We start from the raw sequence: 24891 nt of genomic DNA, 5'->3' as shown, positions 1-24891 counted from the left end.
ATGAACTTCTGAATCTATGAATCCTGATTTGAAAAAACAAAAAATTCTTGGGACAAAAATTGGGGAAATGTAAACATAAACAGAAATGTAAACATATTAAATACAGTAGTCCCTCTTATCTGAGGTTGTGCTTCCTGAGTTTCAGTTACCTTTAGTTAACTACAGTCCACAAATACCTAGGTGAGTACAGTATAATAAAATATTTTGAGAAACCACTTTCACATAACTTTTATTATAGTATTTTGTTATAACTGTTTTATTATTAATTATTGTCGTTAATCTATTACTGTCGCTAATTTGTAAATTAAATTTTAACATATGTATCTATGTACACTAATAGAAAAAAAAAACAGTATATACAGGGTTTGGTACCATATGCAGTTTCAGACATCCACTGGGGGTCTTAGCATGTATCCCCCACGGATAATGGGGGACTACTGTCCTACAAGATGTTAATTTTCTTAGATGTGATAATGATGTGGTTACGTAGGAGGACAACTCATTCTTGAGAGATAATAGCATAAGTACTTATGTCAAATGACAGTAAAAGAGATGAAGCAAATATGGCAATATTTGGAACAAAGTGGAGGATTTTGGGTATTCAACTTTTCTGCACTGCATAAAAATGCTCAAAAGCTGGGGAAAATATAGAATGAGAACTTAAGAACAGATTAATAAAATTATTGATTTTGAAAATGCTACCAAGAAACAGGAACATAAATTACCTCTTATCTAAGAAAATGTGGGAACATATAAAAAATATTAGTTTGCCAGCAAAGGAGGAACAGTCATGAGGTGGGCTTTAGGAGTAGGTAAGGCATGGGGAAGGAAAGACAAGATATGAGAAGGCTGCGTCAGCAGGGTCTGCTTCAGACAAAGCAGAGCCCACCAAATGCTGACAGTTTATTAAACTAAACTCTAAATATAATAAATTAGCAAATATTGAAATTAAAACTACAAAAAGCATAAACTACAGAACTTGCATTCTTTCTACAATTCTGGACACTTGGCTCACCTTGTTAAAGTCATGAACAATGTTGGCAGGATCACTATCTGCAAACTCTGGGACAGGCACACTGATAAATTCAACTTCCTCTTCTTCAAAGATTTTAATATTTTCTTCAATTGTCTGGTAGAGAGCAGCTGGGGCATCTGCGGAGGGCTCATTTAAGATGACATCATCTTTGATGTACTTTATTCCACAGTAGTACACGTCATCTGGCTATAGAGAGTTTAAAGACTCATTTCAGCAATTTAGCATGAGACAGGTTTTTAAATAAGCATTACTTAAGCTGCCACCTTTATCTAAATAGCATTTTGCTTGCAAACTCTCGCTTTTAGATGACAAGTCAGACAGTTTAATTACAGAGTTAACATATTCTTTAAGATCAGGTTTTGAAGCACTGTAAAAGAACAGCTTCAGAAGAAAGGCAGCTGGTTTTCTCTTTACTTTTCATGGTAGGTGAAAATAGAACATAAAAATAATTAGCTATCCAGTAACAAATAAATATAAAGAAACAACAGACCTACTCTACCTGTCAGCAGTTTTTATAGAAGAATATATTCCAAAACTAGTCAAGTTTTTTCTGAAAGAATATATTAAAAAGTTTTGAGATGGTCTACTAATTACTTTTTTCTTATTAGCCAAAAAAGGGATAATTTTTCTGAAATTTCCATATGCATATAGGTAGTTCTACTTTTCCCTTTATATCACAGTTCAGTGGAAAATTAGATTACAGCACATCTTTATGCTACTGTCTCACTTTTACAAAAAGAAAAAACAGTATATATGGTCGGGTGCAGTAACTCATGCCTGTAATCCTAATACTTTGAGGGGAGGAGGCCTGAGACAGATGGACTGCTTGAGCCCAGGAGTTCAAGACCAGCCTGGGCAACATGGTGAGACCCTGTCTCCACAAAAAATAAAAAAATGAGCTGGGCACGGTGCCACGCACCTGTAGTCCTAGCTACTATTGGGGAGGTTGAGGCGGGAGGATTGCCTGAGCCCAAGAGGTTGAGGCTGCAGTGAGCTGTGATTGCACCACTGCACTCCAGCCTGGGTGACAAAGTGAGACCCCATCTCAAAAAAAGCCAAACAAACACTACATGTACACACACACACACACACACACACACACACTACACACACAATAAAGACTAAGGGTATATAAAATGTGAATGCAGCGGGCCAGGCGTGGTGTGTCACGCCTGTAATCCTAGCACTTTGGGAGGCCAAGATGGGTGGATCACCTGAGGTCAGGAGTTCGAGACCAGCCTGGCCAACATGGTGAAACCCTGTCTCTACGTAAAGTACAAAAATTAGCCAGGACTGGTGGCAAGCGCCTGTAATCGCAGCTACTTGGGAGGCAGAGGGAGGAGAACTGCCTGAACCCGGGAGGCAGAGGGTGCAGTGAGCCGAGATCACGCCATTGGACTCCAGCCTGGGCAACAGGAGAGAAACTCTGCCTCAAAAAAAAAGTTAATGCACCAAATGTTATCTCTGGAAAATGGAATTGCAATGATTTTTCCTATACTATATGTATTTCTTGTAAAAAAAACTACATTTAAAAAGATGACTAGTATTTTGGTAATGTCTATCAACATGTGATTATCTTGAACAACACAGAAAATGAGCATGAAATTGAGAATGTTTCAAACTTAGTTAAATTATTTTAATAAGTCTAGTTGTCAACTGTTTCTCCAAATTTTGAAACAGATGAAGTAGTCATAAACCTTGAAAGTAATTTCCCCTTCAAAACTCCTAAAAAAAAAAAAAAACTTCTGAATTATTGCCAAGAGAAATATATCACAAAATAGATTGTAAATTATAATTAATCAGAAGGAAGACCTTTGTCTTAACCCACTGGGATTACTATTAAACACTCAAAGTTATAAACAACTTTCATCCTATGTTATTTCAGTATCACTGCTGAAGTCACCCAGTTCTTTAGTGAAACCATGTCTGGAAAAGAAGCAGAGACACAGTCTTACTGTATTCTGGGCCCAAGGGTACAGCAGGACCACAGGGAAGTCCAAGCTGACTATCAAGTTATGGCCTATCAACATGACAACATTTGTGGCCGATGTATTAATTCAACTGGCAATTGATAATACTATTCCTCTCAACCCTTAATTATAGTAGGAAAATAAAGGTTAGTAAAATCACCCAATGACCTATATAAATCCTTTAGTCAGCAACATTTCAAGTTACTCTGCTTTTAGTGACTGTGTGTGATGGGCTCAGCAAACATATCATGGAGAGATGTTTAAACACAGCTTTAAAATAGAACTACCACTCTGGCTGAAGGTCACAGATAAAAAGTACAAGCTTAGCGCAAATTGTAAACAATTTTGTAATGCACATCAGGAGAGGCAAAAAAAAAATCAGAGACACAAAATAATTTTTCCACTTACTTGAAGTGCAAAATATTTGTACAAGTATGCGCCTCCTAGAATAACACCTGCAAGCATAAATGCTAGTCCAAAGCACATGCACCAACACCAGGCTCTTCTTTGGCCAACTGGTACCACATCATCTGGGTCCTAAAATATGAAGAAGACAGTTAAATATCTTATCTCCAGACAGAATAACAGAAGGCTCAGGATTGGAAAAACCTTAAGGATTATCATTTTAATAAATGAAGACATAAAGACCAAATTAGTTGTGTCTCTCATCAAAATCAACCCAGGAATGATTAAGTGGTAGCTCCAGGGCTCATCTTAATGGTTCTTGGACTGGGACACTGGTCTCTAGGAGAGTTGTCTACTTCTAATCTCAACACCCCACCTGCTAACCCTGCCTCAAGCAATGATACACTCCATAATTTTTATTTTCCATGCACTTGTGGTGATATATTCTAAAATTTAATAATTTAGAAGAGGTTATGCTACAACTTAGTCATATAATATGATGATGAGCCTTGTAAATTATAAATCCAGGGCATCTCTCTATCTGATCATTTATGAAATTATGTGTTAGGCCTGCTACAGGTGGTTTATATTTCATACGAGGTATAAAACTGTTCTAAACCATCCACAAGAAAAAAATTACAGGAAAATAAGGAACAGAACAATGATACTAAAATTATTTAAACAATTAGAATTTCAAAAAATAGGACAAAATTATATACACAGAAATACATAATCCTATTATCCCACTACTCTACCCTAAACCATGGTCTGATAAAATTCTTCACTTTCTTTTAAAGATAGAAGCAGTAGAAAAAAAATGAGAAAATATTCAATGATAAAAATTTACTTATAAATTCAAGAAACAAAACTAGCACAAAATTTTATAGAATTTTCATTTTTATCCACTTAAGAAAACAATTTAGCATTAGAACACTATTTGGGGTCATGACATTCATAATTCCTAGATACTCCCTCCCTGTGCCCTTCTAACCTGATCCCTCTATTCTGCCACTTTAGAATTACAGGAAATTTCTGATTTGTACCCAAGTTCATGTGCAAAGAGCTAAGAAAACAAAGATACTTAAATAAGCAGTCACTCAATAAATAGTATTTATGCAAAAATTCATAGTATACATGAACAGCCTCTTGAAGTACAAGACTCTGTCCTTTACTTGGAAAACCCAATATGGGGTGGGCTTAAGGGAGAAAGTAGACTTCACCTAAACCTATATAATAGGATATAAAATTAGGAAGAAAAACTGAATGATGCACAAAAACAGGATCGGTCGGTCATTGGAACAGCACTCCACAACCTTTTTTGGCACCAGGGACCAGTTTCGTGGAAGACTATTTTTCCACAGACAGACTGAGGGGGGTTGGGGTATGGTTTTGGGGTGAAACCGTTCCACCTCAGAAGATCATCAGGCATTAGATTCTCATAAGGAGCGCACAATCTAGATCCCTAACATGCACAGTTCACAATAGGGTTTGCGCTCCTAAGAGAATCTAATGCCCGGCTGATCTGAGAGGAGGCGGAGCTCAGGCAGCAATGCTCACTGTGCAGCCAACTTCCTAGCCAAGACCAGTGCCGGTACTGGTCTGTGGCCTGGCGGTTGGGGACCCCGGTATTAGAACATAGATTTGGTTGAAGCAAGAATTCAGTTACGAATGAAACCTAAGATTATGTTTTTAATTCTAAGATGAGGAACTTTAACATGATACAACTGAGAAAGGTCTAATCCCAGATGTTGAAGCAACCAAGAACAATGTGATACGATATAGTGTGTTCCTAGGTTGAGATTTCAAACACAGAATTTAACATTGAACAACAAATACTGTTTATTCTAAGAATCAGTGCACTGCTATGAGAATGTCATGGTTTCTGTAGCACTTGTCAATATACTATGTGTGTAAGACAATGAGTGTATTGCAAGGAAGAAAAGTATGTAATGAGAATAAATCTGAAGATTTTATCAAGCCATGTAAGGTATCCCAGCTGTGAAAAGAAAGCTACAAGAATTCCATGGAGTCATAAGGTATTATGAAACTTTAATGATAAAGTATACATCTTTTGCTTGAGCCCTTGTCTGACATAAATATCTAAGGAGGTAAGAAATCGTTCCTAACATAATTAATTTTAGAGTGGAAGGAGAGTGGGGGGGATGAAAATGACAGATGGAAATAGTTATTTCCAACATTTGGTATCAGCTGCTGAGACAGCCAAATGTGCGCACACACCCACCCCATTTGGCGGGCTTTCTCTTCCAATAGTACATAAATGAATAGCCAAACAGCACAGGCAGACATCTGTAGAAGAATATGCAGCCCCAACTGGCAAATTGATGACAAGTTTCAAGGCATTGTAATATATCATTTTTAACTGTTCAACAATCATTTTGAGAATAAATTATAAATGTCTACTATGTGCCAAGAGCTGTGCTAGGCACTGGAAATGTATGCTCTGCCAAGAAAGAGACCTGTTGGATCAGTCCGGAAAACAGATAAATATACAAAAAGAAAATAAATATGATACGAACTCTAATAGGAAAATGCACAGAGAGCACATAAGAGGGGATGAGTTTCAGGAAGACTTCCCAAGGGAGAAAATACTTCAGTGAAATGTTAAAGGACAAATACTAATTACCTCAGCAGAAGATAGAGTTAAAGGAAATTATATATACGGCAAAATTTTTTCAAAAATTATGGAGCTAAAATGCATGACATTTCCAAGAGCCACATGTGCTTTGGCTGGAGTACCCAATATGGTGGAGATGGGTATGAGAAATGATGGACAAGAAGCTGGTGCAGGTCACAAAAGACCTTTGTAAACCATGCTAGAGTTTAACTTCTCATGTTCATTCAAAAATCACTTCTCAGCACTACTGAATTTTTTAAAAAATTCAATTTCTTGAGGAATTTCACTTACAGAATACTTCACTTATCCACAGGTCAATTTATTCAGCACCTCAACAACGTGAAACGTGGCTTAAGAATCGGGAAATAAACCAGAGTCTTTGGTCAGGCAAATTATAGACCCCAAACCTATGCACCACCATCATGTACTTCATAGAAGAGCTGTTAAATCTTCAAAGTCTATCTAATCTTTGTTTTCTAAATTCCTAGTTATCACTTTTCTTTCATTAGAATAATTCACATAAAGATCTTATCTCTCTCTACTAGGCTATAAGATCATTTGAGTATCCATTCATATTCATTTTGCATTACTGGCAGCTCCAAGCCAAGCTTAGGCTTGGCATTAGCTGGCACTCATATATTTGATGAGTGAATAAAACTTAGATCTTTTTTTTTTTTTTTGAGATGGAGTCTCGCTCTGTTGCCCAGGCTGGAGTGCAGTGGCGCAATCTCAGCTCACTGAAAGCTCCGCCTCCTGGGTTCACGCCATTCTTCTGCCTCTGTCTCCTGAGTAGCTGAGACTACAGGCGCCCGCCACCACGCCCAGCTAATTTTTTGTATTTTTAGTAGAGACAGGGTTTCACCATGTAGCCAGGATGGTCTTGATCTCCTGACCTCGTGATTCACTCGCCTCGGCCTCCCAAAGTGCTGGGATTACAGGCTTGAGCCACCGTACCCGGCCAACTTAGATCTATTTTTTTAAAAAGCTTGGTTATTTAATTTTTTATGATTCATAAAAGTTATACCAGCAGCCAGCGTGATAATGAGGGAAGGGAGAGATGCAACATAATTCATAATGTAAAACAAACTGTGGCTATTTAGCAAGAGCAGTAGCCTAGTTCAGCATTTATTAAGGCCTGCTATTTGCAATATACTGTGCTACATCCTGTGGGAAATCAAATGTGATTAAGACATGGCTCATACCTTGAGCAATTTATAGTCAAGAATTAACATCATGTATGATAGATAAATGAAGTTCCATAATACAATCCGAGTCATGGAGAAGGGATTAAAGTATGCTCAAGATTTTAAAGTTTTTAATCTAAGAGATTTATTAAAAGTCTTTTTAGAGTGATTAAATTTTAACACTTTGAAGAGTAAGCTTTACTTAAAGAAAAAGCCACATAAGATTTAAGAAGAAAAACCTCATGACTATCTCAAAATATACAGAAAATGTATTTGACAAAATTCAACGTCCATTAAAAAAAAATCTTTGCAAACTAGCAAAGGGTGAAATTCTTTAACATCAGTAAGGCTAATAATCAAAAGCCTACAGAAAGCCTCATACTTAATGGTGAAACTTTTATACTTCACCATACCCTTTTAATTGAGGAACACAGGAATGCCCACTAAAATTGACTGTTTCCATTGAACACTGTACTAGAGATCCTACAGCAAGTACACAAACGATAACAAGATTAGGTATTAGAAAAAAGAAAACAAAACTTATTTGTAAATAATCTGTCTATGTAGAAAATCTAAGAAAGTCAAATTATTTAAACTAATCAGAGGGTGGCAAGATTTTTAAAGATCAATAATAAAAAATCAACGGAGTCAAAAATTTGTACATGAATACTTACAGCATCATTATTTATATACTAGCCCCAAACTAGAAACAACCCAAATATCCATCAACTGATGAATAAATTAATTGTGGTATATTCATACCATGAAATAGATAGCAATAAAAAGGAACAAAATAACACACACCAGCAGGACTGAATCTCAAAAACGTGCTAAGTGAAAGAAGTCTAGCACAAAAGATTACTCACTATATGATCGCATCTTTATCAAATTCTAGAAAAGGCAAAACCATATTGACAAAAGCAGCTTACTGGCTGGGGAAGGGGAGACTGACTACAAACGGCATGAGGAAACTAATTATTAGGGTGATAGAAATGTTTCATATCTTGATTGTTGGGGTAGATATACAACTTCATACAATTACCATAAATTCAATCAAATTGTACACATAAAATGCAGGAGTTTATTCCATGTAAATTATATTTGATATGGAGGGTGGGGAAGAAATCAACTGAGTTCCTATCTACCAGGCAATAAAAGAATGTCTAACACCAAGTGCTAGAAAAAGTGTGTAACAAACAGAACTTGGGAACTTCCACTCAATTGACAGAAATTTAGGTCCAATTGCTTTGGAGAACAATTTGGCAGTTATCTAATAAACATACATCAAGCTTGTCCAACCCATGGCCCATGGCCACGTGTGGCCCAGGACAGCTTTGAATGTGGCCCAACAGAAATTCATAAACTTTCTTAAACCCTTATGACATTTTTTTGTGATTTTTTTTCCAGCTCATCAACTATTGTTAGTGTATTTTATGTGTGGCTCAAGACAATTCTTCTTCCAATGAAAGCCAAGGAAAGCCAAAAGATTGGACACCTCTGACATACATTTATCTTATGACCTAGCAATTCCATTCCTAGGTATAAATCCTGGATAAACTTTTGAATATGTAAGGAAATATGTCCAAGAATATACACTACATTGTCAGCAACAACAAAAAAATTCGAAATAAATTATTATAGATTCATATAATATTGCTAAAAAGATTCAACTAGTGACCAGGCCCAGTGGCTTGTGCCTACACTCTCAGCACTTTGGGAGGCAGAGGCAGGAGGACTGCTCAAGCCCAGGAGTTCCAGACCAGCCTGCGCAACATAGCAAGACCCTATCTCTTTTAAAAAATTAAAAAAAAACAAATGTACTAGCACTGCTGATTTTTAGATAAGCCTAAGAAACGTAATTGCTGACCCCCCAAAAAAGGCAGGTTGCACAATATATAACACCACATATTTAAGTGTTATGTAAGTATGTGATATTTAAGACTTTCAAAACATATAAAATATACTTCAGATTCTCTATATTTTGTGTGCTTGAAATATTCCATAATTTAAAAAAGAAAAAGAAAAAACACTAACAAGTAAGAGCTTCTTCACTGGGGTATATAATTTTACCTGGCCTAATTTAAAACAAGTCACCCAGACATTTCCTCCCTTCTACTGCAATAAAATTGGTGCACCTTGCATCACGCTTAAAAGGTAACAGAACTCCCACAGGTGCTGTACAATTATCATCTAATTAATCTTCCTAAACCTCAAGTTTTTTAGCCCAGTTTATAAATGAAGACACTGCAGCACACACTGGCCTATAACCACCTTGCAACAGTAGATGTAGAAAGACCTGGCTTTCAGAAGCACTCTCACTCTGGCACAGTACTAATTTCTAGTCCAAATAAATCTCAGCATTGGATAATAAAATAAAATTACTTAAGAAGTTATATCTTAAACAAAATGAAGGACAAATTCTTTTCTGGTACTTCAATTAGTTAAGAATTAGGTCACCTCAATCAGTTCCCTAAGAGGCTTTAGTAAATGTGCTTCAATTATAAACTTAAATAAAATGTATATTTTTTCATATAATTTTAATTCTGTTCTCAAACTAACAAATCACTTTACATTCTTAGGCACCTCTATTTGAAAGTTTTTTTACAGGATGACTGAAGCTTTTAAGAGACATTTTTCAAAGTGCTCAGATACAATATTTTACATTTCTATATCAAATTCAACAACAATGCTTTAGGAACTAGGATACTAATGAGGAAAACATCTCTTAGGGTTGAAAATTATATTATCAAAAAATATATATAAAGAAAAGAACCAATACAATTTATTCAACTCAAAATATACTGAACCTTCAGAAATAGATTTAGTTATTTAGAAACATGCTGGGCAACACAGGTAAATATGGGGGTGCACAGGCCAGCTGCCCACAGATGTGTTGTTTGGCTGGTATAATGCTTTCCAAAACAGAAAAACAGCTGGGACATTAAAAACATTTAGTGATTCACACTTTTAAAAACTAGGATTCCCCGGCTGGGCGCAGTGGCTCATGCCTGTAATCCCAGCACTTTGGGAGACTGAGGCAGGTAGATCACAAGGTCAGGAGATCGAGACCATCCTGGCCAACATGGTGAAACCCTTCTCTAATAAAAATACACAAATTAGCTGGGTGTGGTGGCTTGTGCCTGTAATCCCAACTACTCGGGAGGCTGAGGCACGAGAATCGCTTGAACCCAGGAGGCAGAGGTTGCAGTGAGCTGAGATGATGCCATTGCACTCCGGCCTGGTGACAGAGCGAGACTCCATTTCAAACAAAACAAAACCAAAAACTAGATTTCCCATCAATGTTCTAGTATTTTCAACTTCTCTCTTAGCTTTTTTTTCTCTCTACTTGGAGACCAAATATAGGTTTTGAACTCTGATCTTCATTTCCAGCTATGACTGGGTATACTTCCTTCTGGGATCCTATCTATATTAAATAATCAATCAAAACTACTTCTCCATATAAAGGGTTTTGAGTTCTGGGTTTTGTACACTGGGACATATTCACTTGGTTTCTACATTAGGTTTCTTTCCTCAGTATGAAAGCATCAAAAGGACATGATGTGGTGATCCACTAATTATTAACTGCATTGATTACCAAATATATCTGCTATATGTAAGACACAAAATCTCTGGCTGAGAAGTTAACAATCCATGAGGACATCAAACATTCGTTTGCATTTTTTCTTACTCACTTAAATCAGTATCTGAATTTTGCTTTTTAATTTGCCTTTTGAAATGAGATTGCTGCTGTCTTGACTGTAGTGAGGAAGTCCACATGATAAATGTTATGTTTGACACATAAAAAAGGAAGCAGTTTTCCAAGTGTCGGCATTATACAGAAAGCTGCTCTCCATATTTGTGAGTACGGTATTTCACAAAGGCCTCTGACCTTTTGTCAATATTGGATTTCATTTAGTTAAGTTAAATTAGTATTTAGAGTCAAAATTGGGAATTATATCAACATGTTATGATTAATTAAGTTATGGAATTATTCTGTACCAGAATTCGAACAGAGGAAGGCTTTAAAAAGGAGAACTTAGGTTGGGTGCGGTGGCTCACACCTGTAATCCCAACACTTTGGGAGGCTGAGGCAGGTGGATCATGAGGTCAGGAGATTGAGACCATCCTGGCTAACATGGTGAAACTCCATCTCTACTAAAAATATAAAAAATTAGCTGGGGGTGGTGGCAGGCGCCTGTAGTCCCAGCTACACGGTAGGCTGAGGCAGGAGAATGGCGTGAACCCAGGAGGCGGAGCTTGCAGTGAGCAGAGACCACATGCCACTGCACTCCAGCCTGGGCGACAAAGCAAGACTGTCTCAAAAAAAAAAAAAAAAAAAGAAAAAGGAGAACTTAAACTACAAGGTCTATAAAACAGATTTCTCATTAACATACCTTTTTGTTAAAAAATCCTGCAACATAAAAGCAGTAATATAGAATGAAAAAAATTAAAATTTAAAGCCATTGCATAATAATGTAACTATTGTGAGAAATCTATGAAACTTGAACCAAATTACTAGCATCACATAAAACTAGCACACAGTCTTAGGTTAAACAAAAACAGGTTGGAACTTGAAAAAAAAAAAAAGGCAGACTATCAATGCAATGCATTTAGAACTGGATCATAACTTAATCACTTTTGTATCAGAGACAAGCAGAGTATCTAGTGCAAAGTAGAATATTTGTATGCATAAATTTAAAATCTCTTACTCTTTTTTCTACATAGTTTAAAAAATGGGCCGGGCGCGGTGGCTTACGCTTGTAATCCTAGCACTTTAGGAGGCCGAGGTGGGCGGATCACGAGGTCAGGAGATCGAGACCACGGTGAAACCCTGTCTCTACTAAAAATACAAAAAAAAAAAAAAATTAGCCGGGCGTGGTGGCAGGCGCCTGTAGTCCCAGCTACTCGGAAAGGCTGAGGCAGGAGAATGGCGTGAACCCGGGAGGCGGAGCTTGCAGTGAGCCGAGATGGCGCCACTGCACTCCAGCCTGGGCGACAGAGCGAGACTCCATCTCAAAAAAAAAAAAAAGACCATCATTTCTATACAGTGTTTATTCAATCTATGCTGAACAGAACTGTATCCTTTTTTTTTTTTTTTTTTTTTGAGACAGAGTCTCGCTGTCACCCAGGCTGGAGTACAGTGGTGCCATCTCAGCTCACTGCAACCTCTGCCTCCCAGGTTCAAGCAATTTTCCTGCCTCAGCCTTCCGAGTAGCTGGGATTACAGGCACATGCCACCAGGCCCAGCTAACTTTTGTATTTTCAGTAGAGACGGGATCTCACCATGTTGGCCAGGCTGGTCTCGAACTCCTGACCTCAAGTGATACGCCCGCCTCGGCCTCCCAAAGTGCTGGGATTACAGGCATGAGCCACTGCACCCAGCCTTGTATCCGTTTTATAAAGTGAAATTTTAGCAGAATTTCAAATTCATATTGGTGAGTAAAAGGCATTGGGATAGCAAAAAGAAAGCCTAGATTAGCACAAACAGGTAAATGTTCATAAACAACAGCATTATATACAAATGTTATTTATTGTTAATAACATCCTTTACCAGGGATAAACTGGTGAAGACAGATTTTCTCTACCACTGGCTGAATGAAACTCGAGTCCACATTGTTACCAGTATCAACAGTTTCCCTAAAAATTTTAAGCACAATTCGAATGCTCTAATTTTATATAATTCATTATAAAATTCAGTGTCAAGATTAAAGAAAAAAAAGAACAAACCTGTTCTAGACTCACTTTTATACAAATGCTGGCTTTTAATGTCTTTCAACAAGATAATTATACATTCATATTCAAATATGGGTAATTTCATTTAAAATGCAGAACTTTTGGTAAGAAAATTCCAAGTATATTCATCTGAAATTGTAACATAATTTAAATGCAGGCAGTTAAGAGAAAATTTCTGTCCAAGTTTGGAATTTTAAATGTTAAACAAGATGACTACTAGAAAAAATAATTCTAGTTCTTGAGATGAGGAATACTTGTCTCTCTACATGTGGGAAGTGCTTTGACCCTATGAGCTCTACTGCCTAGCACTGAATGCATGTGCAATAAAAACTCAGTAGTAATACTGAATGTTGCTCCCTTATTCCACTACTCTCCTGGCTCTTGGATCCAGGGGTATGATTTTCTTCTAAGAATAAATATAGGCATTTAAATAGGTTGTGACTAATTTGGTTTCCATAACTGGTTGGTCTTTCCTAGCTACACAATGTTTCTTGAAAGCTAGGGTGCTTAGCAATTTTTAAATTCCAGGTATAGTACCTGGCTATCCAGTAGGTGCTTCTGAATATATGATCAATACAGTTCTCAGGAATAGATCTCCTATGGAAGTACCATGAAGGTAGTTAATCCAATACATCATTTACAGATAAATATGAGGCCCAGAGAAGTAAAATTTTTATGTAATATCACAGAGCTAATAAAGTCTGAATATTATCTTGACTCCATGTGCTGCTTAAGGAAGCTGACTCAAACAGCTTAGGCAAATTAACTCTGGTAATAAATGAAGTGACAGACACCATCTCACACTTGGATAATACTCCTTTCTAACCAGAAACCACATAGACTGATTTTTTTTTATTAAATATATTTTTTAATTAATTAATTTTTTTCTTTTGAGACAGGGTCTTGCTCTGTCACGCCAGCTAGAGTGTAATAGTGCAATCATGGCTCACTGCAGCCTCAACCTCCTGGGCTCAAGTGATCCTCCTACCTCAGCCCCCTGAGTAGCTGGGACTACAGATGTGCACCACCACACATGGCTAATTTTTTAATTTTTTTGTGGAAGTGGAGGTCTCACTATGTTGCCCAGGCTGGTCTTAAGCAATTCTCCTGCCTCAGCCTCCCAAAGTGCTGGAATTATAGATGTGAGCCGCCATGCCCAGCCCACAGCATGAATTTCTACTGTTGTAAAAGGTTTACTTAAATTGACCCACACTAATGAGCCCTACATGTGTGAACTATTACAAAGGCAGTAATATTACTTTTAATATGTTGTCAAAATCAATAGGGCTTTTCTCTGTTGTTCAACAAATTACAAAGGATGGTAGCAAAAAGCATTAAAATCATATACATGTGAACCTAAAAACAATAAAGGAAAATAACTAGGGCACACCAGCACATAAGCATTTCAACATAAATGAAAAAGGCAAAATATTAATCACAAAAATGAAACTTAATAAGAGTTAGTTGGAGTAATAATGCCACAAAGTAAAACTACGAAGTTGGTAATGAGTTGCCTCTAAAATTCCTCATGAAGGAGACAATCTGGGAACTTTGAAGAGGACGATCAGAGGATGCCTCATCAATCTTTGTAGACCATCCTGTCTGATCTTAAATTAATGCTAATGGTAATTCAGATGGTTTCCATTATTATCCATTATTAATTATCATTAAGTCAATTTTTAATGTAAAAGGAAATATTCTAACAAATCTTTAAAAAGCTATCAAGATAGCTGAGTTGAAGCTCTAGTATTGATTTCCAGTTAAATGTTTGTTTACTTCCTCCTGAAAGCTCAATAAAGTGACAGTAAAGAGATAAAACAAATAAACCTTAAGCCACAAAGAATGAAAATGAATGACAGCAGACAAGTCATGTCAATAAAAATGTTGAAAGCTGAAAGCAAAAGAAAAAAGAAAAAAAAAGGTATAAGGAGAAAATCTCCAGCCTGTAGACAACCAAAGGGGGAAAAAAAGTCATGTACAAACAAGGAATCAGAATGGCATCACATTAGAAGATAATGGAGCAATGCCATCAAAATGCTGAGAGAAAAATGAATGCTAACCTAGAATTTAACACCCAGATAAATTACCAAATATGAGGATGGAATAACAATTCTCAGACACGTAAGATTTTTTAAAAATTTATCTTTTTCTTCAGATTTATGAAACTGTAGATCTAGCATGTGATGAAGACAAAGGCAATTCTTCCAAGATGATTATGACTCTCAGGACATTTGTATGAGTGCAACCAGTCTGGACTAGAAAACTAATGAATGATGGGCCAGAAATCATCCAAAAAAAAAAAAAAGAAAGAAAGAAAGAAAGAAACTTGGTAAGTTACCTGGTAAGTTTGAAGATACAGAAAGGCAATTATACTGCTGTCAGAGTCTGAGGAATGAATGAGCAGTAAGTATAAACAAAATTAAGGAACCCTCTCTCCTGCCCCAAGAAGCATGATCAAATCCAGGGAAAATAAAAAGTTGTTATACAAGAAAGGAAGTAAAATAAAAGTATACTACAATACTCAAATGTAAATAGTGTTTATGTTAATTATAATAAAAAACACTAAGTATCAATTTAACCAGAAATTGCTACAACAGGAGAAGAGATTATGTGTGCAGTGTGTAAATACACAGAAAAAGCTAAATATTCACCTCCCATGTAGCTATTATCAATAGGTATTATCTAAAACTGCAAAAAATTAAACAAATGAAAACAAACCATGAAACAGCAGTATAAGCAAATATTTAGAGTAGATGTTCTGCAAATGTGGTCCAGGAACACACCCTTTCAGGGGGTCCACAAGGTCAAACTTTTTTCATAATAAAACTAAGACTGTGTTAGTTTAAATAATAAAACTGTCGTTTTCACTTTCATTCTCTCGCAATGTTTATATACAATAAAAATTATACAGTGCAATTTTCCAGAAGCTAAGCATCATATCACAACAGACTGAATGAAGAAGCTGATAGGAAAATCCGGCTATCTTCTATTAAGCTATTCGGCAAAGGGCATTGCCGAATGTAAAACAATGTTACTGTTAGTCTTCTTAAATCTTTTTGGTTGTTTGGAAATATATATAACCTATATAAAGCAAAAGCTCTTTGGGATCCTGAACAATTTTTAAGAGTATGAAGGGGTTCTCAGAGCAAAATGTTTAACAACCACTGATTTAGAGAAATAGGGAGTTAAAAGAGAAACATGGAGGGCCAGGTGCTGTGGCTCAGCCTGTAATCCCAGCACTTTGAGAGGCTGAGGTGGGTGGATCACTTGAGGTCAAGAATTCCAGACCAGCCTGGTCAACATGGTGAAACCCCGTCTCTACTAAAAATACAAAAATTAGCTGGAAGTGGTGGCGGACACCTGTAATCCCAGCTACTCGGGAGGCTGAGGCAGGAGAATCACTTGAATCTGGGAGGTGGAGGTTGCAGTGAGCCGAGATCATGCCATTGCACTCGAGCCTGGGTGACAGAGCAAGACTCTGTTGCCCGCCGCACCACGCCCCACAGGGGCAAAAAATGAGAAACATGGAGTTAAGATTGCCATGTATGGTTGGGCAGGTTGTTTCCAGTACAAGGACGCCAGGCCAAGGGAATCAGTAGGTCTAGAATCCAATTGATGCTCTATTCTCCAAACCACCAGTGAGGGGATCTTTTTCTAAATTGCACAAAGGCAGAAGAGGGTCTAGTGGTCACCATGGTAATAAAAGAACATAAGAAGCTAATAAGTTAATATAATTGCTTTGAATTAATCTATGGGGAGAAAAATTAGAATAGTGGTTACCTCTAAGGAGAACAAATTGTAAAAGGACACGAGATAACTTTCTGAGTTGATGACAATGTTCCAGCTTGATTGGGAGTCAGAGCCCAGGTATATAGACTTAAAATTATCTAACTGTACACTCATATCTATGCATTTTACTGTATACAATGATGCTACAATTTTTTTAAAGAGTGTTCCTCTGACATAGGGCAAGACTATGTATTTGCATATTAAAATTTAGTATTACTTTGGTAAAACTCAAATTCTATTAACATCTATTATGCAATGAATAAATAACATTTTTAAATGAAATGGGTATAGTTACTGAATCCTAAGGGTTTTTATGTTACAGGAATGAATCTTTACCAGAATGCCTAGCTGTGAAAAAAGTACCAACAATATTGTTATTCACATGTGAGACAGGGATAAGCAGTAACAGTAATATAAGAAGTAATATTCCAAAACAAGAATGATGAGGAGAGAAAACTGGGACTTTAATAATAGTAGCTGATCAAGAGGTCAGGAGTTCGAGACCAACCGGGCTAACATGGTGAAACCCCCATCTCTACTAAAAATACAAAAAATTAGCCGGGCATGGTGGCAGGCGCCTGTAATCCCAGCTACTTGGGAGGCTGAGGCAGGAGAATCACTTGAACCCGGGAGGCAGAGGTTGCAGTGAGCCGAGATCGCGCCATTGCATTCCTGCCTGGGTGACAGGGCGAGACTCTTTCTCAACAACAAAAAAATAAAAATAACAGTAGCTGAAATCTACTAATTTTTAACTCTGTTCCAGGCATTGTGCTATTGTTGTTACACATTATTATTTTCCCTATTTTGCTGATGAAAAAACTGAGACACACAGAACTTAAGTAACTTACCCAAGGTATCACAGTAAGTGGTACAGACAAAACTTAAATCTTTTGAAGAATGACTGTATAACCTGAATTCTGCTAGTGCTACTGCTTCCTGAATAGCAGCAGCCCCTCCCCACCAATTCAGTGAGGGTACAGGGCAAAAAGGAGAAATATCATTCCTTTGATATTTTTCCCAACCATTAAAAAATATAAAAATCATTCTTACCCCATGGGCTACAGAAAAACAGCAGGCAGGCAGTATTTGAAGATATAGGCTATAATTTGCCAGTCCTGTGTTCCACTTTAAAGGAGATTATAAAATAGTGGCCCATGCCTTAAGTGTTTTGGGCTAAAATTCTTGTATAAATTAAAATAGTACTGATTTTTAGCTTGCCTTTGAAAATTGGAGGATCGAGCAACACTGGACTCATGTTTTAAAAACGAAAACCAAGAATATTCTTTTGTTTTTTGAGACAGAGTCTTGCTCTGTCACCCAGGCTGGAACGCAATGGCACAATCTCAGCTCACTGCAGCCTCCATCTCCCAGGTTCAAGCGATTCTCCTGTTTCAGCCTCCCAAAAAGCTGGGATCACAGGCGCATGCCACCACGCCCGGCTAACTTTTGTTTTAGTAGAGACAGAGTTTTGCTATGTTGGCCAGGCTTATCTCAAACTCCTGACCTCAGGTGATCCACCAGCCTCAGTATCCCAAAGTGCTGGGATTACAGGCGGTGGCTTGCGCCTGGCAGGAAAACCAAGAATATTCTTACTTGTTTCATATGCAAAAAGCCCGGCTTCAACAATTCGTCTGCTTCAGCCCAGGAGACACTGAATTTGCCTTCTCTGCTTAACAAGCCTAGCACGGCCCTAGGTAAAACTGATAGACAGGAAATTTTATGTCCCAGTATTAAAGGGAGGAAAAAATGAATTGGATAAAGTTATATAAAATGAAAAACTGAAAACTGATAATGCAAAGCTAAATAGACTGGCTCTCAAAAATCATTTTCCCCAGCATAAAAATGGGTCTGCTTTTGGATATTGCAGAGATTCAAGTGATTTAATTAGCAATGCATCTTTTTAAATTTTTATATAAAATAATTTAAAACATTATAATCATATATAAGCAGACAAAATAGTTCAGACTTAAGCTTTATCCTTAACTCATTCTGAAAACAAACAACTTTTAAAAGTAATTTGCACCTTGGCTGCTCTGCCTATGCAGTGCCATTCTTTTACTCCTTTACTTTCTTAATAAACTTGCTTTCACTAAAAAAAAATAATAATTTGAGCCTTAATCATTCAAATACAAAAATCCACCAAACTTGTTTTTTTTTAAGTACGAAATTCAACTATGCCAAAAACGGTTTATGCAAATATTTCAAAATTTCAAAGTATAAAATATCCACCACCATATTTAGTATCACTTTCCCAAATAAATGTCCAGGATATTTAACTTAGAAGTGGTATTATATATAAGCTGTGCAAATTTTATTTCTCTTTTGTCATATTTATGTTAGTTCAACATCATAAAATTATTGCTGGTAACTTATCAGTACTGAAAGATAAAACATTAAGTGAAAAATCAGAATATATCTCTACCATAAAAACAAGGGTAATTTTCTCATCGCTACAACTCAAGATTCAAACTTTTCTGTTTAAGAATAAAAAGTCTACGTTCATTCTTACCTGATTTTTCCCCAAGTACAATTATAGAAATACTGCAAAAAGTTTTTTTCCTCTCATAAAAGAGCTTAAAGAATGCGCAATAATTTAAAATAATCTTGTTCATTCAATTGTTGGTAACACTTATAAAATGAGGTTGTATTGTAGATCTCCTTAAAGCTATTAAAAATATGTGTTGTAAGTACTAATTAATAGGGATAATCACAATTAAGTGGAAATTTTTCAAAAATGATGTCCTTAGTGTTATACCTATAATTTCCAATTTTCAACTTTCAACTGTCTACTTTGTAAAAGACCTTCATTGTGAAGCACAGCTCCAGTGTTAATATTTTGTACATCATTTAGGCAAAAATCACCTCATTCAGAAATTCAGAATTGTCAAATCCTTTAACAGGTTTCAGTAACGGTCTAAAGTCCTTAATTTCTTTTCCTTTGGTCTTTAAGCTCTAATAAAATGCCACATTTGCCAAAAAATTTAAGAGGATGATTTCACTGGTAACCCAAAAAGATTTTTTTTTTTCTGGATCTTCCTTTACTGACACTGACATACAAAGCAGTTCAAGAAGCTTTAGTTAAAATAGGAATTCAGGAAGTAGTATTTCCTTTTGGAAAAAGAATGTGGGTTTTGAATAGACACTCCAGACATTTAGGTTACGGTATGATAAAACTAAGAGAAATAAAATCTCCCCCAATGACTACTTAGTACATTTTTCTATGTACATTTACACACAAGTCAAGCTTTGGTAATGCATAATAAACACCTTGTAAGTCAAATTCTAAATTAATTTAAATAGGCCTGTACCATAAATGTATTTGAGATATTTCTGCTTAAAAAATACTTCCAGTCACATAAACCTTTCATATGTCAGAGCTCAATTCCATGAGGTCATTCAGGCTTATTATGCCAAGTATATTATACTCATTTCTGTCTAGTTGGGAAGACTACAATCCTATGCAATATGCAACCTTGCACACCCAATATGCAACAGCAGTGCCGTGTCAGGGATGTGTACACAGAAGGTCCTGCCAAGGCATTTGGGATGCACAGAGGCAATTCATTTATTTCCCAGCACTAAATCCTCAATTCAGATATTAATACCCTCATAGAAAACCAAAATGTAATGTAAAAGTTTCACTAGCCAATATCTGCAAATACGGAATTACATAACTAGGTAATAAGATGCACTCTGGTTAAAGAGAACCAGGCTCTCAATCCCTTGAGAGCATTATATCAACATTACAGTAAATGGCCAGCCATGCATTTTATGTCCCTTCTCCTCACTCCCCCGAAAACACACAAACAAAACCACCACCACAAATGAAAAGCTTAATTATCAAAACCTTCCGTCTTGATTGTGTGAATAGGGAAAACCAGAAAGGGTAAAGAACCAGGGTCTAAACAGCCATTTGTCATGGGTAACTCAAAACTTATACTGGGTTAGTCGGCCTTCACTTTCTCTCATGCGCTCACCCTGCCACTATTTTCTCTCCTATATATATCAGCACTTTACTTTTCTCTCTCCTTTTAAAGAACATCTACAAAGTGGGGTAGAGAGAAAGCAACACTATTTGTCAGCAAAACAACTTGCAGGGATACATATGAAGCAAGCTTAAGCTATTCTGTGGCCTGATACTGGAAAAGGGGTTTCATAAGCAGGCATTGCAACAAAGAGGTGCTAACAACTTCACTGTTCACTGTGAGGTAAACAAAAGTGACAATGTGCTTTATTACATAATACCTCTACCCATCTCCTTTCTCTTTGACCCACTGCTACTTGATATGAGGGAAGAATATAACATGTTAAACACCAAAAGGAAGAAAGGGAATAGTCTGGTTAGAGTGAGGAGGTAGTTGTTATTTTTCACAATTAAAACAATGTCTGCCAAATATAATTATGTAATCCTAGCATCTTCATAGATTTTTGAAACTGGAAGAATCCTTACAGGCCATCTGGTCCTACCCTCTCATCTTACAGACAGAAAACCTAAAAATTTAAGCCCAAGATCAAGCAGTTATGTAATGACAAAACTGGGACTTCTGATACAGTACATCAAGTATTTTGTTATTTGCAAATATACAACAATTTCCCAAGGTTCAAAGTATTGACACAAAAATAAATGAATTGTTGCCTATAGCATAAAACATGTAAATAATTTCAAATTCACTTTTGCTACCCAAAATACATCCCAACTTTGCTGTCTCTATAGCTCTAAGAGCTTTATGCCTACTAGGAGAGGAGGAAGGTGAAAACAAGGGGAAAATGCAGGAAAAGAATAAACAGCAAGCTAGTTGAGATAAAACAATCAATAGAAATGGCTGTTAGGATTAATAGCTGCTGAAAAGATAAGACTGAAAAATGGGGTAATAGAACTGTTTCTGGAGAGTTCTCACCCTGCAGAAGAAAAAAAACAGAAAGACAGGAGCAATGTAAAAGTACTGGAATGCATGTTATATAAGCCAGCTGATTAGAGTGATCAGAATTCTTGTGGCATAAGGTAACAGAATCTGCATTTTAAAACCAGAGCAGGTGGTCCCTATGAGCACATTTTGGAAAACACTGGTCTGCGGGATATTGTGATCTAGGAGGGTTAAAGATAAGAAAAATTCTTGTTCAGGAGTTCTAGGCCATTAACTAGCTTGGTTTGATTCTTTCAACCAACCAGGCAAAGGAAATGCCCTCGGCAAAACACATTAAGGCTGATTCTGTTCCCAGTCCAGGCAGTCAGACAAGGTGGCTGCCACAGAGCCACCCGCAAGGAGCCAGAGAACATTATGTAATCACTGCCCAAGCTCTGAAATGAAGAGATCAGAACTTCTTTCACAAAAGTCTGTCATTAAGGTTTTCCTTTTCCCGTCAAGAGACTGACTGATTATAAGGATTCTACTTTTAATGCAGAGAAGTATTTTGTCATCCCCTAAAGAAGTCTTTCAGCTTATAGCTGGAAAAAGAATTAGTCATTTTGTATCTACCAACTCATCCGTGACTGCTGGGTGGTTTACAAAGACGACTCTGGCCCTCACTCTTTAGTCCCAATAGTATTTTTCTTTGGATATGGAGGATCTGAGAAAATAAAAAACGGAAAACAAAGCACGGAGCTACCAATGATTACTTATAGCTGCAATGACCACAAAATTTAAATATGGTGAACTCGTGAGCAATTTTGAGAATCTGGCAGAGTCACTATTTCAGAAATGACAAAAATTGTCAGAAGTCAGATTTAATGGTGCTCAGCAAATGTAATTCTGATGTTTGTCCAGAGTTTCAAATCTCCACTACAGCGGAACAGAGAAAAGCTGTCTGAGGTGACATCATCCAATGCTCGCTCACTCTCTCTTTCTAAATGAGAGCAGTTATATTTGTTAATAGGATTTTTAAATGTATATATATATATATGTGGTAGCATTAAGACTACATATATTTGAGATTGTTGTGACTGGATACTTGACTGTCAATCTATTTTAGGTACAATGAATGTTAGATAAAGAAAGAGCTAAGATAATAATTTGCTACTGCAATTTTCATCTGTGCATTCCAAACATTTTCTTTAAAGACCAAGATTGTTTGCAATGGCTTCAGGAAAACAATACCAATACGAAAACCAAAACCTTTAATCCTTTTAGGGAATCAGTTCACTGTTCCTATTTCAAGGCAAGGCAAGTCATTTAGAAATCAACCTCTGACGTGTCTGTTTTTATCAGAACATTTCCAGAAAGTAAGATTACCATTATATTCTGAAGATAGATTATATTCAGAATATAATAAATTATAATATAATGTCTAGATTACCATTATATTGTGAATTTTTTACAGTATATTAGTGGCCTATTTTTCAGTAACAATTTTCATTCGTCCATATAAAAACTCCTATTATTCATACGTAGCACACCAATTTTTTTTAAGTTAAAACTAAATTTACCCTACTGATAATAGGTCTTGAAAAATGCTAACAACAACAAAAAAATTAGATAAGCAACATAACTTTACAGTTAATTTTTAATTTTTGCAGCCTAAAAAGGATCTGGTTAAGAGGCTGTGGGCTTTTTTAACTTATGAGACAATTACACTCATATTTAAGTAAATATGATCGTAACCTACTAAAAGTCAACACAGTAACAGCCCCACTTCATGAATTTTCCTAGGATTAAAGGGAGATTTTGTAAAATGAAGGAGAATTCTATTAGGGACCCGGGGGCAAATTTCTCATGTTTAGTTTCACACAGCAGGAGTCCTCACAAAGACGCTGATATAATTTAAATGCCAACAATTGGTTTTTCACTAACATCCACATAGTCATTACTGGCCTTTACCAGTAATGGTAAGAGACAGCCCAAACCTGCTTCGGGCGGACTGTCCCTTCGTCCCCTCTCCAGGTGAAGTTCACCTGCCACTACCGAAGGGCCGTGGAAAAAGGAGGTAAAGAAACGCTTTTAAAATTAAGACGCTTACAGTTGCTGGACTTAGTCCAGTGCTGTTCAAGCCTAGAAACGAAAGTGGGAAACAACAGAGGTTTAGGCTTGTAATGATGTCAGCCATTTTAGGTACATTATTTATACTGGGAAGGAAGTGCCAAACTCGGTTGTTGTTGTTGTGCCTGTCGCTGCCGGTCCCCAGATCGAACGAGCCAAGTCCCGGCTGCACGCACGCTCCCCGGACTGCACAAACGACCGGGAATACGGCACAATTAGCCAATCGTCCCCTCTCCAGGCCTCCCAAGCCCCCGACCCCACGTCAGGCACCGCTTCCAGCACACGCACTTCCTTACAAAGGAGCTGCGGACCCACAGGAAAGGGGAGCGGCGGGCTCTCTCGGGTACTTGTCCCCGCGGCGCGAGCCCCGCGCCCGCCACCTCGGGGCGCACTGCCGCTCCAGCCCGCGCAGCCCTCCCCGGCCGGGCCCAGCACCCGCTTCCCCGACCTCCCCGGGCTCGGACCTTGCAGTCCACCGCGACGGCGTCGGGGGGGATGATGAGCGCCTCCTCGCCGCTCTTGGGCTCGTCCTTCTTGGCCTCCTTCTGGGCCAGAGCGGAGTTGAACGTCACCTTCACCATGGCGCGGCCTGAGGCGCCCTCGAAGGGCGGCGGCGGGCTCGGGGCGCGGGCTGCAGGCTCCCTGCTGCGATTGCAGCCTCTACGGCCGAGCTCCGGGAGCGGCTCCGGGCGGCTTAAGAGGTTCGGGAGGCTCCGCGGCGGCAGAGGCGGCTACTGCGGTAGGGATCTCGCAGCCTCCCAGCTCCCGCGCGAGGGCGGAGACGGCTCGCGCATCCCCTGGGAGGCGGGGCGGGGGCGGGGCCAGCGGCCGGGGGCGGGGCGGGGCGGGGCGGGGAGGGGCGGGGCGCTGCGCAGGACCCTGCCCTCGCCCCGCAGCTGGGCGCTGGGTCCCGGCGCGCCTGGGAGAGGGATGGGCGTCACTCTGGGCCGCCTGGAATTTCCAGTTCTGAATTCGCTCCCAACCAGGTTACCTCCAGGCCCAGTGCTGCAGGTTTGTAGCAAAATCGAGTGAACTTTCCTGAGTTCGCCGGGTACGAGGGACTAACCTTCGGCAGCAGCAGACTGCCGCTTCTCTGTCTTCTGTCCCCACCGCGAGCCTGAAGGCTATGGAATTTTTGTGCATCCACATCTTCATTTTCTCACTT

General features: G+C 38.0%; 1 protein-coding gene across 1 annotated transcript in view; it reads right to left on the bottom strand.

Moving 5' to 3' along the window:
- The window catches only part of ITM2B (integral membrane protein 2B), a 29186-nt gene extending 4661 nt beyond the window's left edge, over window positions 1-24525 (bottom strand). Inside the window, exons 1-3 of the mRNA XM_030813379.1 lie at window positions 24191-24525; window positions 3415-3543; window positions 1016-1222 (exon numbers count right to left, since the gene is read on the bottom strand). Of these exons, the coding sequence (XP_030669239.1) occupies window positions 1016-1222; window positions 3415-3543; window positions 24191-24307 (453 nt within the window). The 5' untranslated portion in view covers window positions 24308-24525. The remainder of the gene's footprint in view (window positions 1-1015; window positions 1223-3414; window positions 3544-24190) is intronic.
- Between the last annotated feature and the right edge of the window lie 366 nt (window positions 24526-24891).

This window comes from Nomascus leucogenys, chromosome 5, assembly GCF_006542625.1.
Source record: "Nomascus leucogenys isolate Asia chromosome 5, Asia_NLE_v1, whole genome shotgun sequence".
Lineage (NCBI taxonomy): Eukaryota > Metazoa > Chordata > Mammalia > Primates > Hylobatidae > Nomascus > Nomascus leucogenys.
This window is presented reverse-complemented; position numbering and strand designations above follow the sequence as displayed.